This window comes from Notothenia rossii, assembly GCF_949606895.1.
Source record: "Notothenia rossii genome assembly, chromosome: 6".
NCBI classification, from domain to species: Eukaryota; Metazoa; Chordata; class Actinopteri; order Perciformes; family Nototheniidae; genus Notothenia; species Notothenia rossii.
The window spans coordinates 57,628,737-57,646,709 of record NC_136909.1 but is presented as its reverse complement, the minus strand read 5'-3'; the positions used below and the strand labels follow the sequence as shown (position 1 = coordinate 57,646,709).

General features: G+C 40.6%; 1 protein-coding gene across 2 annotated transcripts in view; it reads right to left on the bottom strand.

Moving 5' to 3' along the window:
* Window positions 1-17,973, bottom strand: part of inpp5a (inositol polyphosphate-5-phosphatase A) — a 215,933-nt gene that overhangs the window by 74,948 nt on the left and 123,012 nt on the right. For both annotated transcript variants that reach the window (XM_079690298.1, XM_079690297.1), the window contains exons 5-6: window positions 13,626-13,689; window positions 11,589-11,692 (exon numbers count right to left, since the gene is read on the bottom strand). In XM_079690298.1, coding sequence (XP_079546424.1) covers window positions 11,589-11,692; window positions 13,626-13,689 — 168 coding nt within the window. The remainder of the gene's footprint in view (window positions 1-11,588; window positions 11,693-13,625; window positions 13,690-17,973) is intronic.

The window sequence follows — 17,973 nt, the reverse complement described above, 5'->3', positions numbered from 1 at the left end:
CTTTGTATTATTAGTCTAGGACACTTATGTATGTATAACATCTGTAGATGTGTAGTTTTATTCATGTTTTTACATAATTTTACAGGATATTGCTATATTATTTCATATCATGTTTTACTTCTACACATTAATATCTGATTTGTAAAACATCACAGACAGAAAGGTATATCCCTCATTTAATGGTAAGCTATTGAAATTGTGATTCCATAGATGTGTCTCCCATCACCCAAATCCCCTGACTATTCTCTCAACTCAGTATTTACATTCTTATGGTGTAACGGTATCCGTATTCGTCCCGTACCGTCACGGTTCGGACGTCACGGTTCGGCACATGCAGTCACACGGCGAATACGCCTTTTTTTACGAGTGGGAAAAAAGTCTGTCACTCAGGGCAGTATCCATTACACTATTTATAATCCAGGGGTAGGTATTGCGCCTAAAAGCCAGCCGCCCGTATAACAAATGAAGAACAAGCACAAAACACAACAAAACGAACATAATACATGAAGAAGAAAAGTTAGTAGCTATGGCGAGTTCACACAACACACAGGAGCTAGAAGACCCACCTGCTTCTCTGTGGACTACAACAATGATGGGGTGCGAGTGTTGGATCGGACGAGGACGGTGTGTCGGCGTTGTTCGACAGCGGTGTGGTATGCTAGTGGTAACACGTCAAACATGCTTAATCACCTCCGAGTCAGTCTCAGTCCCCAGCGAGGGGGTTTTCTCGACGGCAGGTGACATAGTTACCGCCAACAGATCTGCCCTCACTACTGACAATGTAGAAAAACTCATCTTTTTGAAGAAAAACTTGAAAATAGAGTAAAGCTTGAGTACCTTTATTTAGGCATAATGGCCTCACACACTCACAAGTTAATTACACATGTTAGACATTGCCCCTAAAGGTAGGCCTACATATTTTATTTTGTTCTATATTTATCATTGTATTTATGTTATATGTTGACATCAGGAGATGTTATACAGTTCTGTATTGCCTTTTATTGATTGTGATTGAAACACTTTCTTATTATTTATTTTAATATTTTCAAGACATTCTTTTTAGTTGTAGAGCAGCTTATTTAACCTTTTTGTTTGACATCAGCCATTATAAATAATATGGCCATCTGAGTGTGTGTGTTACTGTTTGTGGTTTGTTTTTAACTGTGTAATACAGTTAATGATTCCAAATGTTAGAGTTCCTTATGTCCATACCAGAACTTGCACTACTGTTAAAAATAAATAACAGCAAAAAAAATTATGCATTTGGGACTTTTTTTTGCTTTTCCTTGTTGTACCGAACCGTGAGCCCCAAACCGAGGTATGAACCGAATCGTGACTTCTGTGAACCGTTACACCCCTACATTCTTATGTTCAAATAAATCAGTAATATCTTAAAAAACTACAAGTCCTTTTCTATCAGCTGTGCACCGTGTAAATATAGCCTATCTACCAATTGGATAAAAATATAAAAGTCAGTCGAATTACTATTGATACTGCAAAGAGATGTATTTTGTTAAAAGAAATGCAAGATGTTGTTTAATTGTTGATATATTTATGATCCACGTCACATATTCAGTTTTGGCAGCAGTTCTTCAAGTTTGTCCAGAAGTCTTCTCATCAGGGCTCTATAAATAAAGAACTACGGCAGATGTGTAATATTTAATGCAGCCGAACCGTGTATTACAATGCAGTTATGTGATGACTTTCAAAGAGAAAAGCAAGAACACTTGGAATAAAGTATTATTATATATTTTTTAAATGTTTTCGGATATCATATCGCATTAACATCATATCCCAACATGCTTGCGGCTAAAACATCCAATCAACGAGCTTCAAGCTGAGGATCTTGGGTAATCTGTTCAGTGGGTGGTTTGTGGTGTGTATCGCTCGAAATGTCCCTTATAGGCCTACGTCTGTTTCCGGTGACTTTATTTACGGCTAAAAAGCATGCTAAAAAGCCCAAGATTATAGAATTAAACGAATAAATAAAAACAAAGATAATTGTGTGTTATTGTTGAGTAAATAACAGTGTGTTATTTAGAAAAGAATAACAAATTAGAAGGAAAAAAAGATTTTAAAAAATACAGATTTCAGTATTTTGAGGCTCTAAGCCCCATTTCTTTTCCTCACAGACGGGAAAAAAAGTCAGACATTATACGATTTAAAATAAAAACAAATAAATAGAGAGATAAAACACTGGCATGTAATTTACATTAGAATAAATAGAATGGTTTTGAAGACTATATGAGAGTAAAATCTACGTCACTTTACAGCCCCGCCCACTTTTGGGGAAACCAACGCTGTCATTTGAACGGCGATCAAGCCTGAAGCTACAGAGATCTTCTTTTACTGTCCTTTCTTCTTAGAGGAAGTACAGAAACACGTAACTCTGGATTTGTTTTAATGTTTGAGGTGCAATAAACGACACAGCAGCTTTTTGGCAATGTTAAAACTATTATTTTCTGCCTCGCTCATGAGAGTAACAGCTGGCGAAATTACAGCCTCGCCTACTGATTTCAAATGTGTGCTCTAAAATGTAATTTATAAATGACTATTATCATTATTATAAGCAAGACAATAAATGGCAAAGATATGTAAAAAATAAACGTATTTAAGATACGTTCATAAGAAACGTAACGTGGGAGAAAATACGTTTCTAGTTAAACGTAATTGAGAATGCAGTTTAGTTCTGTGGGAACGTAATTTTTAGGAGACAAGGTTGGAATAAGAATTGAGTAATTGCATTATGTGCATTTGGACAAAATGAATGCTTGATCACATGACACATAGACATCCATTAGCGTTCTGTATATGCGTTTGTGGATGTAAAGTTTAGGAAAGAAAGTCTTAGAGTGGGGCGGATGTGGAAGGACATGATGGAGAGTTAGTCTTTTGGGGATGGGTGGGGGGGTTACTTGCTCAGTGCCTGTACAAGCTCGGACTGCAGCCAGAGACGTTTAATCTCGATTTAATTTAAAGAGCCATTAACTACAATCGCAGCATTAAAATCCATCACTTCCTTGACACCCGGCCCCAGATTGCCCCATTTCCTCCACGTATGAATGATTGACCCCCTGCTTCATCGCTTCCTTATAAACACGCTCACAACACACCGAGCACGGACCAGTCCCAGTCGAGTGGAACAACATCTACATACCAGTAGGAAGACGCAAAAAAACACACTCCACTCTGTCGTCCATTTCACCCAATTTAAGTGCTTTTATTTTGTAATGCAAGTCCGGTCTGAGATGATTATCTGGAGCAATCAATCAAAGAGTAGCAGAAGAGAAGTGTCTCTGCCTCTCTATTGGTTGACATGATGATATCATGATTTGGTTGCTGCAGCTGAGATGATGACACAGATGCTGTCCGGCCCCATTTAATCTCCTGCTGGAACATCACCACCCCTCCTTCCCTGCTACACCCCCCCCCCCCCCCCCCCCACACACACACACACACACACACTTACTACTTTTAAATCCACTTGAAGACTTTTATTTTTGCCTGTTTTTAATTGAACTATTGATATCTTACACTGCAGTGTCACTTTTATTCATGTGTTATGCCTTTGTTATTATATATTAGCTTGTTTTATGTTTATTTTACTCTCTTTGCTTTTTAACAACTGTTTTGGATCTATTTTATAATGTATTTCCGCTGCAATGGACTGAAAAAACTGAAACATTGACTTTAATTTAATGTATTATGTCAACACATTTCAAATACTTGTATGAGGTTAGTTTAAAGCAAGTATATGAAGTTGAACCTATTTGACAGTTATGTGAAATGTGTTGACATAATACATTTAATTAAAGTCAACGTTTCCGTTTTTTCAGCACTTTTTAGCTTTTTTGAAAGCACTTTGAATTGCCTTGTGTTGAAAGCTGCTATATAAATTAACTCGCCTTGCCTTGAAAAACAGAGGAATTTAGCCCATGTGTTATGTCATAGTTCTTAACAGGTATTTGGATTGAACGGCGAGGTGACATGTAATCATATCATATATCAGGGTGGGGGGCTATAAAGAGTCAGTGAGAGGGGACGGGGACGGGGGGGAGTCAGAGGGCGGCGGTAAAAGGTCACGTGGCTCGGGGTGACATTGGCTGACCTTCCACAGGTCAGTGGTGGCGTCTCCGCCCATGACAGTGATGAACGGTGGCTACACAGAGGGGCACATCCAGGGCTGTCGGGCAATACATCACACACACACACACACACACACACACACACACACACACACACACACACACACACACACACACACACACACACACACACACACACACACACACACACACACACACACACACACACACACACACACACACACACACACACACACACACACACACACACACACACACACACACACACACACACACACACACACACACAATGTCCGAAACACCACCGGTCCATCCAGTTTGATTCTTTGAACTTTCTTATATTTCTGCTCAAAGTCCGACCCCCATAAATAATATTATGATGATGTTTGGAGGGGGGTGATAGAAGAGTGCAAGGCAAGGATGGGGGGGGGGGCAGCTTACACAAAAGCCATGTGACAGAAATGCACTGTGAGTAATAAGTAATACACACAAACGCTGATTGATTTGAGCTCTGCTAGACAGTCACATTTATCTCTAATCCATCATCTAGGGGGGCCCATCAAATAAGAGAGGGTCTCACATGGGGGTTATGTGACAGGACAGCCTGTGTGTGTGTGTGTGTGTGTGTGTGTGTGTGTGTGTGTGTGTGTGTGTGTGTGTGTGTGTGTGTGTGTGTGTGTGTGTGTGTGTGTGTGTGTGTGTGTGTGTGTGTGTGTGTGCGTAGGTGTGTGCGTAGGTGTGTGTGTAGGTGTGTGTGTGTGTGTGTGTGTGTGTGTGTGTGTGTGTGTGTGTGTGTGTGTGTGTGTGTGTGCGTAGGTGTGTGTGTAGGTGTGTGTGTGTGTGTGTGTGTGTGTGCGCGCGCGTGCGTGCGTGCGTGCGTGTGTGATGAAGACGCCAATATGAACAGAGGACAGTCCTAACGGCCCGTCTACACTACAGGCATGAACAAATCTTGGAGCTGGGCGTGTCTGAAGCTTGGCGATTTTTTGCGAGCAACCAATCACATGAATCTCCCGCCCCCGACATACAAAGCAATAGCAATGTTAAAACGAAGTAAACTGGATATAAACTCTCCAAACAGGCTAAAAAACGATCAGTTTCATCCACTGTCTCTGCCACCTCCTTCCATGCCTGGTTCCTCCGGTTTGTATCCCGGTAAATAGTTCCGGTCGTAAAGAACCGGGTGATTTGCTACCGTAATATCTCGTTTGGAATATGAGGAAATGAACTGCGGTCTGGCTCTCCCAGCTTGCACGCGGTTTGATTGGCTGCGCTTGCCCTGGCGGGATTTGCATAAACGGGATTTCATTGGCTGATGCCAAGCATCGATGCCGATAGATGATGCTTGCAAAGCCATGCCATGCTCCCCACAATGCAGTTCGGCGAAGATTAAAAATCTTCTACGTCACCCCATTCAAGTGAATGGGCAAAGCGTTGAAAGCATTTTTTGATGCCTGTAAGTGTAGACGTACCGTAACGGTACGTCTACACTACAGGCATTCACTTGAATGGGGTGACGTAGAAGATTTTAATCTTCGCCGAACTGCATTGTGGGGAGCATGGCATGGCTTTGCAAGCATCACGAGCATCTATCGGCATCAAAAGTTGAACAATGTTCAACTTTTGAGGCTCGATGCTTGGCATCAGCCAATCAAATCCCGTTTATGCAAATCCCGCCAGTGCAAGCGCAGCCAATCAAACCGCGTGTAAGCTGGGAGAGCCAGACCGCAGTTCATTTCCTCATATTCCAAACGAGATATTACGGTAGCAAATCACCCGGTTCTTTACGACCGGAACTATTTACCGGGATACAAACCGGAGGAACCAGGCATGGAGGGAGGTGGCAGAGACAGTGGGTGAAACTGATAGTTTTTTTCGCCTGTTTGGAGAGTTTATATCCAGTTTACTTCGTTTTAACATTGCTATTGCTTTGTATGTCGGGGGCGGGAGATTCATGTGATTGGTTGCTCGCAAAAAATCGCCAAGCTTCAGACACGCCCAGCTTCAAGATTTTTTCATGCCTGTAGTGTAGACGGGCCGTAACCCTAAAGTCATGTTTCTGCACACGATGTAGGAATGTGATAATTTATTAAGATGAAAGAAAGATTTATTTAAACAACTCTTGAAGTAGAGTTCAGTTGTAAAATCAATAATATTCATTATCCTTGTATACAAATATCTATTTAATAATGATATACTATTACGATAAGCAGTATTTTATTTCACTGTACAGCAATGCATTTGTTGTCCTAATTTACTTGCATATTCATAATTTTTTCTGCATAAATAGCACATTAGTCTTGCAACATTCTCGCACTATTTAATTTGTATTCAGTTTATTCTTGCACTATTTGCATTGCTTCTTTTTTTTCATTGCTTATCTACACTGTAGCTGTGCATATTACAATGCACCTTTGAACCTTGAACCCTATGTCATGTTACTGTATACGATGAACACTGAAAAAACTGAAACATTGACTTTAAGTTAATGTATTATTTAAACACATTTCACATACCTGTATTAGGTTAGTTGAAAGCAACAATATTACGTTTAAATACAAAATATTACGTTCAACTTAATGTTATTGCTTGCAACTTAACACAGTTATGTGAAATGTGTTTACGTAATACGTTAATAAGTCAACGTTTCAGTTTTTCAGTGTAGGAATGTGAAGAGCTTTTAGAATACATATGGTGAATTCCAAATAATGAAATCAAAATAATGGATTTAAATTGCCAACATTTTCACAGTAGAGTCCAGTTGAAAAATCCATAATAATTCTGATCCTTGTACACAAAGACAAATGTGTGAAAATCCTTGCTTTAGCTTTCATTTCAACATTATCCCCTCATTTCTGATCTGTTGCAGTCTCACGGATCAGCCTGTCACAGATCCGCGTCACAGGTGTCTGTCAGGGGATGGATGTTGGGAGCATTTTACAAGCGATGCCCGTTTAAATGACTTCATCTCCTTAACGTATACGCACGGCATTTGAGAAGTACAGACTCGTTTAAATCAAAGCAGAGGGAAGTTAACTTTCATCGGGGGCAGAACTTGAGAGTAATCACAGCCCCGAATCAGAGCTGACTACAGAGGGCACTAAAAGGGTATGAGAAGTCAATGCTTTTATGGAAACGCCGTGGTGCCAAACAACAAATACAAACTCATATGGATGTTGATCTACAGCCTGTCCGCTATTCAGTTCCCTCTGCTTTTATTTTTTTCTTCCTACGGCTGTGTAAAACGATCAATAGCAAGGGCACATTAAGGTCTGGGTCGTATACTTTATTTATATAAGGCAATGACATATCCGTATGATGCAATGGCTTTTGGAGGCATGTATTACTGCGCCAAACAAATAAATATATTTATGCTCGCTGGGGAGGTGGAGAGATTGACGGAACAACGGGAAACGACAAGCGCCCAAATCCATCACAGCAATCTTTCAAAATGAATGCGCCCGCGATTTTGTCCACTTCCTTCTTATTCAGCGTTTCAATTAATGTCCCTGCTTCCCTCTCCTTCACTTACAGCCATAACTCAGGGTGGGATTACGGAGAGAACCGGTGTTTTGCATATGGAGGGGCTGTTGCTTGAATCAGAATCAAACGAGCGTAGGAGAAGAAAAGAGCCACAAGCAGCAGGGGGAATTGACTTTACCCACTATTTTATTTTATGACATTGAGTTTGAGCCACTTTTAAAAGATGAAATAGAAAGCCATCATCACATTATATAGGTTCATTGAAAATGGATGCTTTAAGAGCAGTAAATAATATAGAGATCTTAGTTTAGCTAGATTTCTGTTTTCTTTCAGCGTCAGTTGGATATTATGTGAAACATTTTGAACTAAAGGTAAACAATTCTCCAATTAGTGTGAGACGTGCAGGAAAATAAACCGTATGACGGTTGAATTGGTGACTTTTTTATGTTTTGTTTCCCCTTCACATCATATTGGAAACAGCTTTGTTTTATTTGTAATAGCCTAACATAGTGGTGTTAATGAATTTTTTTTTTTTTTTTAATGATTTTTTTTAAATTATTTGTCTTTTATGACCATTTATATATATATATATATATATATATATATATATATATATATATATATATATATATATATCTCTTACTTCTATGCATTTTTTCACTTTTTGTGAATTACAAATATTTTCTTTAAATCCAAAAATATTTCAATAAAGTTTTTTTGTATTCCTTTCAAGTAATGTATGCACAAACAGTTGCTGGTAAGTATGAGTATGTCCTGCTATTTTAATTGAGTGTAAATAGAGCATCTTTGAGTTGCAGACAAAATCAGCAGTTTGTGGACATCACTTTTCCTTCTGGAATATTGTTGTTGGTTGATTTCGAAAGCAATGCTGCAGATTAATTGATCATTCAAATATCTGCAACCTGCAGACAGAATCTCCATGTGTTCAAAAACACACCACTTTAGTGTGAGGGAACGTACTGATGACATTTGGTTTCTCTTTTACACACAAGCATGCACGAGCCCTCCCACCATGATGTCATCAGCATCACTGACACTTTATTAATGGGGGACTGTAAAGAGAAGAGCAGAGGAACACACACCCGTCTCCCAGAAGAGAAACACACACACCTATATCCCAGCAGAGAAACACACACATCTGTCTCCCAGCAGAGAAACACACACATCTGTCTCCCAGCAGCTGTAACTCTCTAAAACTGCATCAATTCCAAAGATGTATTTTTTTGAGAACTAGTTATGATAAACAATATACCTATCCTCTCAGTCTTGGTTGAAAATAATTCAGTTGGACTATTTTCCAAATGTGTAACATACCACAACTCATCTAAAGCTATGGGGGATGTGGCCTGAATCCGAATCAAACTAGTGTAGGAGGAAAAGAGGTTACAGTGATTTCACAGTTCGAGCTACTTTGAAAAGCTGAACTAAAAAGCCAACTAAATCGTGATAAAGGTTTCAATTCCGAAGACACATCTTTCTCTGATAATTAGTTGTGAGCATGTTAACACGACCTGTCCTCTGTGTCTTTGTTGTAAATAAATCAGTTGGAGTAACTTCCCAATTTCTTACGATACATAACACCACTTATTCAAATCTACAGTAGTGAGGGGCTGTCGCTTCAATCACAATCAAACAAAGAGAAAAAGGTCTTCAGGTTAGGGTTAGCCTGCTACTAATAAAAGCTGAAATAGGAAACTATCATCATTTTTAATTTAGGCTAAATTCCAAAAATATGTATTTTTCTGAGAGTTGGTAATAGGCATGTAAACAAGATACCTGTCCTTTGAGTCTTTCTTTTAATCAATTCAATTCAAGGTAAGTTGTGATATTTTACAAGACTCATCGAAAGCTTCGGAGAGGTTGTCGTTTAATTCAGAATCAAATAAGTGTTGGAGGAAAAAAGGAGTTGGGGTCGGTGCGTCTTTTATAAGATGAAGTAGAAAAGCACCATCATTTTGATTAAGGTTATATATTTTTTGGACATAGTAATGAGCAAATACATTTAGATACCTGTCGTCTGAGGAATAACTCAGTTTAACCTTCTACATTTGGTACAATACATAACAGCACTGAAGGGCTTTGGATCCTCTATCAGGATGAAAAGAGTGAGGGTTACCTTGCTACTTTTAAATGCTAAAGTAGAAAGCTATCATAATCTTAATGTAGGTTGAATAAAAAAAACAGGTTTATTTTTGGATAATTAGTTATGAGCGTGTAAACAAGATACCTGTCCTCTGTGTTTGTTGTAATTTATTCAGTTGGGGTATCTTTCCAAATGTGTTAAAATACAAATACACTACTCAACTATGGCTATGGATGAGTTGTCGTTTATTTACAAAAACAAATCTTCTTTTTCAGAATAAAAAAAAACGGAGAGCTGGGACTCGAGCAACTGGTTTGGGTGGCGTTCTGTCCGGCCCAAGATCCCCGTGTAATAGGATTCCTCAAAGCTGCAGATGGATGGCAAATCTAGGCGGTTTCATCTACTAAAAGAGGGCATAAATCACGGGCAGAGGAAGCGGGGACGAGGCAGGGGTTATCACCAGTCTGCCTCCCTCATGAGAGCTTTGCATTAAAGCATTAGTGAAATTAATTCATCTTTCATAAGAGGTTTGAGCAGTATCTGTGATCTACGATAACAACCAATTTCTCACTACGGAGGGGCCGGAGGAGGGAGGGAGGGAGGCGGAGGGAGGAAAAAAATACTCTGCAACCCTGATAGACTACACAAATCTGCTCTTTTTAAATGGGCTAACATTATCTGGAGTGCTGCTCTCTGGAGCATCATCCCAGATTCATATCCCAGCCGGGAAAGAGGCATAAATCACCGGGCAAAACTTTTCTCATCTGCCCCCCCCCCCTTACACACACACACACCTTCTTTCTCCCTACATCACTCCCCTCATCCCTCTCACGCTGCCAGGTTTGTTTTGTGGTTTTCGGTGCTTGTCCCGTTAAACGCATAACAATGCTTTCTGCTGTAATCATTTTAAATGGCTTTGCGCCTCAATCAGTGTAATTGGTTTTAGATCATCTGTGGAATGAGAAAGTGGGAGATGTTTGTGTGCGTGTCTAGGGTGGGGAGTCGTGCAGTGTGTGAAAGAGACGGAAATTGGGGGGAAGTGTGTGAAGGGGCCGTATCCATCTGTTTTGCATATATTTGCTCGGGGGGCCGTCGGAGCATGGTTGACAGATGAGTGGGGAGTGCAGGGATGACACACGGCGGTCCTGCTCTTTATTACTATATCAGCACAGCCATGCTCAGCTCGCTCTGATAACACAGAACCAGAAACACAGCGCAGTGAGCGGAGAATTGCAGCGCGGGACATAGTCAGGACTTTCTCCGTCAGCGTTTGATTTCTTTTTGACTGATTTGTCTTCAAATCAGCCGTGTGTGAGCTGGGAAAAAACACGACTCCAAATCAGGAACATACACAAAAAACGAAATGGCTTTTGGAAATTGATTTGATAAAAAGTACTAAAAAATAAATCTAGTTTTGGGTGGAAATTGTGAAGTTTGGCATTGAAAAACTCAATAGATCAAGTGATTATAGGACTACTTTTTCATTCAAAACATCAACATTCATTAGCTCAGTCCAAAGGGTATTGTATTTGTCTTCAAATGAGTGAAATCTTTGTGGATTTCCTTGAACGAGGAAGAAAAATTACTCTAAATCAACAAGATATACTAAAAACGAAATGGCTTTGGGAAATTAATTTGAAAGAACTACGTCAAATAAATCTAGTTATTGAGGAAAGTGAAGTTTAGCATTTAATTACTCAATAGGTCAATCCAAATGCATTGGTTTGAGGCCAAAGGCTACTGTACTTTAACAAATGGTTGGTTCCTTTTCAGCTTTATTAAACCTGCATACTGAATGCGATGTATGCTCCTTTGTCACAGCACGTCTCAACAGAAAGCTGTCATCACATGACAACGCCAGCATCAGTGAGTAAAGTGTGCTCAGTATTACCCACCTCAGGGAAGTAGTCCTGGGGAAACTTCTCCTTCTCCAGCGAGGGGGTGCTTTCTAGTGTCTCTGAGTACGTTTCCTTCCCCACGACCTTCTTGAATTTCTTGGCTGAAGTGGTTTTGAAGAGATAGAAGGAAAGGGGGAAGGAGGTGAGGACAGAAAGCAGGGAGAAAAAGTGTATTGTTACAAACATGGTTAATTTTGAGACCCCTGTATGATCCCCTGATACAATCACTGAAACAGCTTCCTCAGACAACTGCACCACCTGCTGGTCAGAATGAAGAACATCTGTATCTGAACATAGGTGAGTGTGAGAGGTCACTACACTGGGAAGATAAGAAGCCTTTCTTTGTATTAACAGGGGGGGGGGGGGGGGATATGACCATGAATATTTCCACATCCCTCTGTATTTCCTACAACGTTAACATTATACCTGTGCCAAACCCAGGTCTACCTTAGAGACTCCTAATGCATGCCTGTCTGTGATTGGAGATGGTACATCCTTTTCTTGAAGGGTATTGAATATTGATTTGTGATTTTGAACGCAACGCAGAGTGATGTGAGGGAGAACTGCCAATAAATAAGATCAATGTTCCTTCTTTCCATCATTTCAGACATGTCACAGTAGAAAAAGTATGAACAAATGGCTGTTTTCCATTTACAGGGTTCCAACGGTTTCCATATCAACATTTCTGGAATTGGTCCAGAACCACATTTCTAGACTGGTAGATTTTTTTAGACCATATTTGACATTTCAGTACAAATAGCTAGAGGTTTGTAAAGAAATTGTTGGTGCAGTGCCTATTCCCTTGCATATGGCCTCCCCCAACCCTAACCCATGTTGAATGACCTTAGACAAAGTTTGCATCAAGCTTTCTTTTAACTTTTGGAATCCTTGGCCAACCAGTCTTTACATATGGGTTTATATTTATTTGATATCGTTCTGGAAAACTTGCAGTTAACCATAGTGGCCTATTTTGACCTAACCCTAACCCTTTCACTTGGGGGCAGAACTATTTTGTAGACTGTGACTCTGAGGCGGGCTCTTTGAAGGACCATGCATTTTGTTCCTTTCGTGATAATAAGACGCTCTAGCCTGTGCTCTCTCAAACAGGGACTGAGATTTTGCTTCTAACGCCAAGAAAAACACTCCAACTGATCAGTTTAATTCGGAATTCTATACTTTAGAAACCAAAATAGGAGAATTAGTCCACAAACAGATATTTGAAATACTCTCTTATCTGTTTTCCATACTTATCATGAACTGGAAATGCCTAAAAATCAAGTTCCATACATCCATAGTGCATCGGGACTCGTTGTCGGATGTCTGGTATCGTGTATGTTGGTTCACTGTCACAATATACTTGGACATTTTGAACAGATTCAATAACACCTGTGCTATTATTTTCCTCTTGTCAACCCTAACCCTATCACAAGACAATATGACTGAAGTGACCTATTAAAGAAAAAGTAAACAAAGCATTACAGAATGTTTTTTTATTTCATATATTTCTGATCTTTAAAGTGTGTGTGTGTGTGTGTGTGTGTGTGTGTGTGTGTGTGTGTGTGTACACCCCCCCGTAGCCCCCCCGTCGCCCCCCCAGTCGCCCTGTCCTTCACTGGGGTAACTGGTGCTAATGCTGACTTGGGTCTAATAAGAAGCGAGGCTCCTCCACATCTATATCCCTTCTTTAATTAGCGCGACCGCCGGCCCCCGGGGCCCTCTGACACCGCAGCATGATGAGACCGCCCTAACTGTCCAATAACCCGCCGCACACCATTACTGAAGGCCCGAAATCTTATGAATTAAATCCTAATATTAATAAGCATTACCATTCTGTCCCCCTCCCTTTACATTATCCTCAAAGCCAATCTTAGCACGCTGCTTTCTGATGGAAGCGGGAATAGCCTGCAAATGGTTGTGTGGGATATGCAGGGGTGGGATTAGGGGGCACGCTGTGAGGATTTCATTTCCACACAGTGGGGATGATGTATATGTGGAAGTGTGTTGCGAACAGGGGGGGGGTGGTGGGTTACTCACCTTTGAAATCAAACTGCTGGATGTTTTTCAATGACTCGTGGATAAAGTAGAAACTTCCCAGAGCCTGCAGGAGGAAACAAGCATGTGTGAGATTGGACACGTTTTTCGTCAATGGTTCCAAACAGAGATATTTATTTCTTTACTGGGTCTGGATACGCTACAGGATGTGTATCGAGACAGACAAGATTTATCAAGAATCTCCACATATAGGGTAGGAGAAAACTAGTGTAGGAGAAAAAAGACAGTTAGGGTTACCCTGCTACTTTGAAAAGCTGAAGTAGAAAGCCACCATATTCTTGATAAAGGTTAAATTCCAAAAACAAGTCTTTTTTGGATCTTTAGAACACATTTCCCAACACCTTTGCCAAATGTCCAACCTGTTTAAAAGCTATCACATTTTTCTTCTGGTTTTAGAGAACCCTGTTCAGATCCATTTCATGTCAAAAGTGCAAAGGATTGCCCCAATGTGAGAATGCTTGGCTTCATTTCTTTAAAGGATATGGATGCGCCTACAGGATACGTATCAAGACAGACGAAATGTATCAAGATTCTCCACATAACAGGGTAGAATAAAAATAGTGTAGAACAAAAAAATAAGTAGGGCAACAGTTAGGGTTACCTCGCTACTTTTAAAAGTAGAAGTAGAAAGCAACCATACTCTTGATTAAGGTTTCATTCCAAAAACACAACATTTCCCACCTTGTTTGCCACAGTTCCAACCCATTGAAAAGCGACAGTTTATCACATTTTTCTCAGGGATTAGGATTGAGCTGGCAGTGGCTAATGTGGTTACCAGTGTAACATTGCATTGAAATGTGAAAGGTTAAATAATAAGGAATTCACCCAGAAGGCAAAGTGTGGGTAGAACTTGAAATTTGAATGTATCTGCAGGCTGCAAGTAACAATTCATGTGTACATAGCATGTCTTTGTATACAGATGTATTTTTTATTTTTCTGCTTGTTCAAAAATAAAAACATGTGAAAAATGGCATCAACTTTAAGCCTTGATCTCCTTTTAATATACATTTGTTTGATGGTTAAAGCACTAGGTTGATTCAGTAAGAAGTTTAAGGAAACTGGTGAACGTGTCATTATGATTCGTGAAAAGAAATACAAATAATAGCAATAATATTAAGATAAAATCAAAAATATTAGGTTAAACTTAAATGAACTTAATAGTATTGCTTTCAACTAACCTGTTGAGATAATACATTTAATTATGGTCAACGTTTCAGTTTTTCAGTGTCTAAGAACCCTGTTCATAACCCTTTCATGCCAAGCGTGCGAAGGCTTGACCTGATGTGCGAATGCTGGGCTAATGAAGTGGGCTGATAGAGCCTCTTTAACACACTCCACAGCACACTTCCAATGGGAAGCCCCCGACACTACACACCGAAGACTACACACCAACAGGTGCAGCGTGCTCTGGTACAGTACACTCCGTGATCTCGGGCACCAAGTCTTCTAACGTGGCGAGTCAACAATTTGAGCTCTCAAAAGGACACATTCAGATGGACTTTTCAATGAGCACAGATCAACTTCAATAGGCTTAAAATCTTAATTTTCCCTGTGAACAATCAGGAAACTCTCCCAGTCGGCGGACGAGCCAATCAAAGTCTGTGGGAAGAAGTGTGAGTGGCGCAGAGGGGGATTGGATGCGGTTCACAGTCCACTACACTTACCCTCTTTACATTTAGGGCAAATGGAGGCAAAGCTCAAGCTCAATCCCCTGTCTGGGAGATAGCAGACGTTGGGATAGGGATCATTCTGCTCTAAGAGGGTGAGGAGTATGTTGTTTTTTTTACTTCCAAATAAAACAAGAGAGAAATAATTAGGCTGAGATAGTACAGTGAAGCTGCAAAGGTAGAAGATTCAGGTACAGTAGAAGAAAGAGGAGTGGTGAGGTGGGATTAAAGGGGTGTGATCAAAAGGAGGAGGAGACTGGTGTAGAAGAAAAGGATTTAGTCTGGGAGCTTTTCCCCGTGTTCTCTCATTGAGGCCGGGTGCAGACGCCTCTCTGCGCGGCGGGAGAGTTCTCGCTCCGGCCTCTGCATTATTTATGAGCGCCGGCACATCTTGAGATTAAACATTTGCTGATTTGTCAAAAGCACAAACATGAGGTCCTGCCCATCTCCTTGACATATAAGTTCAGCCGACGGAAAACACTGTCGCACATTTAATTGATGAGAACGGCGGCTGGTGACCCCGAACCCCTCCGCCGCGCTCCCCCCCCCCGCCTGACTCATTCCTTATCCAGAGGACAGAGGGAAAGGGGGAGGGGAGAAGGGACGGTGCTGGGCGAAGGCAGGACTCAAGGTCAGAGCTTCCCATCGCGAGAGGACGGGTTCCAGGAAGGCCCCCGGAACACTTATTGGTGCTTGCTTGTCTTTTATGTTCTCTTTCACCTTAAAGTGGTGACAACAGACTTGGAGACAGAGATGGATAGCAGAGCAGGCGGAGGGAGGGGAAACCGTGCTATTTGTCAAAACGCTGCCACTATGCTAACTGATGCTGTCTGTGTAAACATTTCAGTGGGCAGTGAAGGAAAAATGACTATTTTGAAATATGACACATGGAGATAAAATGATATATGTGTCAAGGTATTAGATAGTGAACAGCACAAGTGCAATTTCTGTGAAAAGTCAAAGTGCTCCTGCTGAGAACAATGTATTGATTAGCTGCATAATGAATACCTACAGATCTTTAGAAATAATGAAATCATGAAATCATTGGATAAAGGGAATATTGAGGAAAAATGACTTTCTGCTGCTTGAATATTTATATAAAGTTGTCCCGCTATTCTCTGTGTATATTTTTATTATCTTGAATATATAGAGCTGGAACTAATAGCCGACTGATCAATCAACAGAGAATTAATCAACAACGTTTTTTGGTTGCTTAGTATTTCATTGATTAATCATTACAGTCATTTCTGTTGATGCAACAAATGCTGTTTTCAGAGTCTCAATTACAGAGATGCCTTTTCTGTTTTAAATCATATTAGGGTGAATATCTTTGGCTTTTGGACAAACAAATAAGACATTTAAAGATAGCACATTGAGGCACTTGGGTAAACACTTTTCACCCAATGACGTATCATTGACTAAATGTAATTGAAAATATACTGGGCAGATGAATCTATAAAGGAATAGATGTTTTTGGCAGCCCTACCGACCAAAAAAAATGTAGTTCTGCAAAATGAGAAAAAGGAATATTATTTTCAAAAAGAAAATTATCAAGCAGTTTTCAAATCTCTACTTAACCTCAAATCCTGATTAAGGAATGTCTTCAACTGCGAAAACAACAGAAGCACTTCAGAAAGAAATGATGAAAGCCTGAACTGTATTCCCTCTCTGATACTGTCTCTCTTTAGGCTCATCCCTCTTTGCTACAAACTCAAATCAAAAATGAAAATGACATTAAACAAATCGGCATGAATCAATTTTCAAATAAATGATAAACAACTACGCTTAAGTGGCTATCCGTGTAATCGCAAAAATCTACTTAACCCTCCACCCTAATAAATATTTATTTGACGTGGAGGTTCAGGAGCTAGCAGCTGCTGCCCCCTCCCCTCTGCCTCCCTGCTGCACTCTTCATGAAGAAGCTATTATATTAGCAGGGCGCAATTAATCCATTTGTCTCCTTACATGACAGGCTCAAAATATTCATTAGGGCCGGACTGCGCTGACAGGCCATGCTTATCTTTAACCAGTCGCTTTACAATGGCCTGTGTCAAACGTATGTTTGTCACGTCCCTCTTTATTGATTAGCTGCCAGATTCACTTGAAATAATTAAAAGTATATTTTACATATTTATAAACCCCACTGCCACGGCGGCTACTTAATTTTCCATTAGTAAAATGCAGTCTATTAAGTGCACCACGAGGGCCACGGTGTGGGGGGGTTATGGGAAATGAGTAATCACCATAATTGTAGACACAAAGACAATACGCGCCATAAAAGCTGGGGATTTATGACTCCTCATGGCAATGCTATCTCTTATCACGAGTCGTTTTGTCTACACCGATAAGGGCACACTGATTCTGTGCTCGTGCATGTGCGTGCGTGCGTGTGCGTGTGCGTGTGCGTGTGTGTGTGCGTGTGTGTGTGTGTGTGTGTGTGTGTGTGTGTGTGTGTGTGTGTGTGTGTGTGTGTGTGTGTGTGTGTGTGTGTGTGTGTGTGTGTGTGTGCGTGCGTGCGTGCGTGCGTGCGTGCGTGCGTGCGTGCGTGCGTGCGTGCGTGCGTGCGTGCGTGCGTGCGTGCGTGCGTGCGTGCGTGCGTGCGTGCGTGCGTGTGTGTGTTGCTACAAGTGTGTATTTGACATTTCCAAAAGCCCAGCAGATGT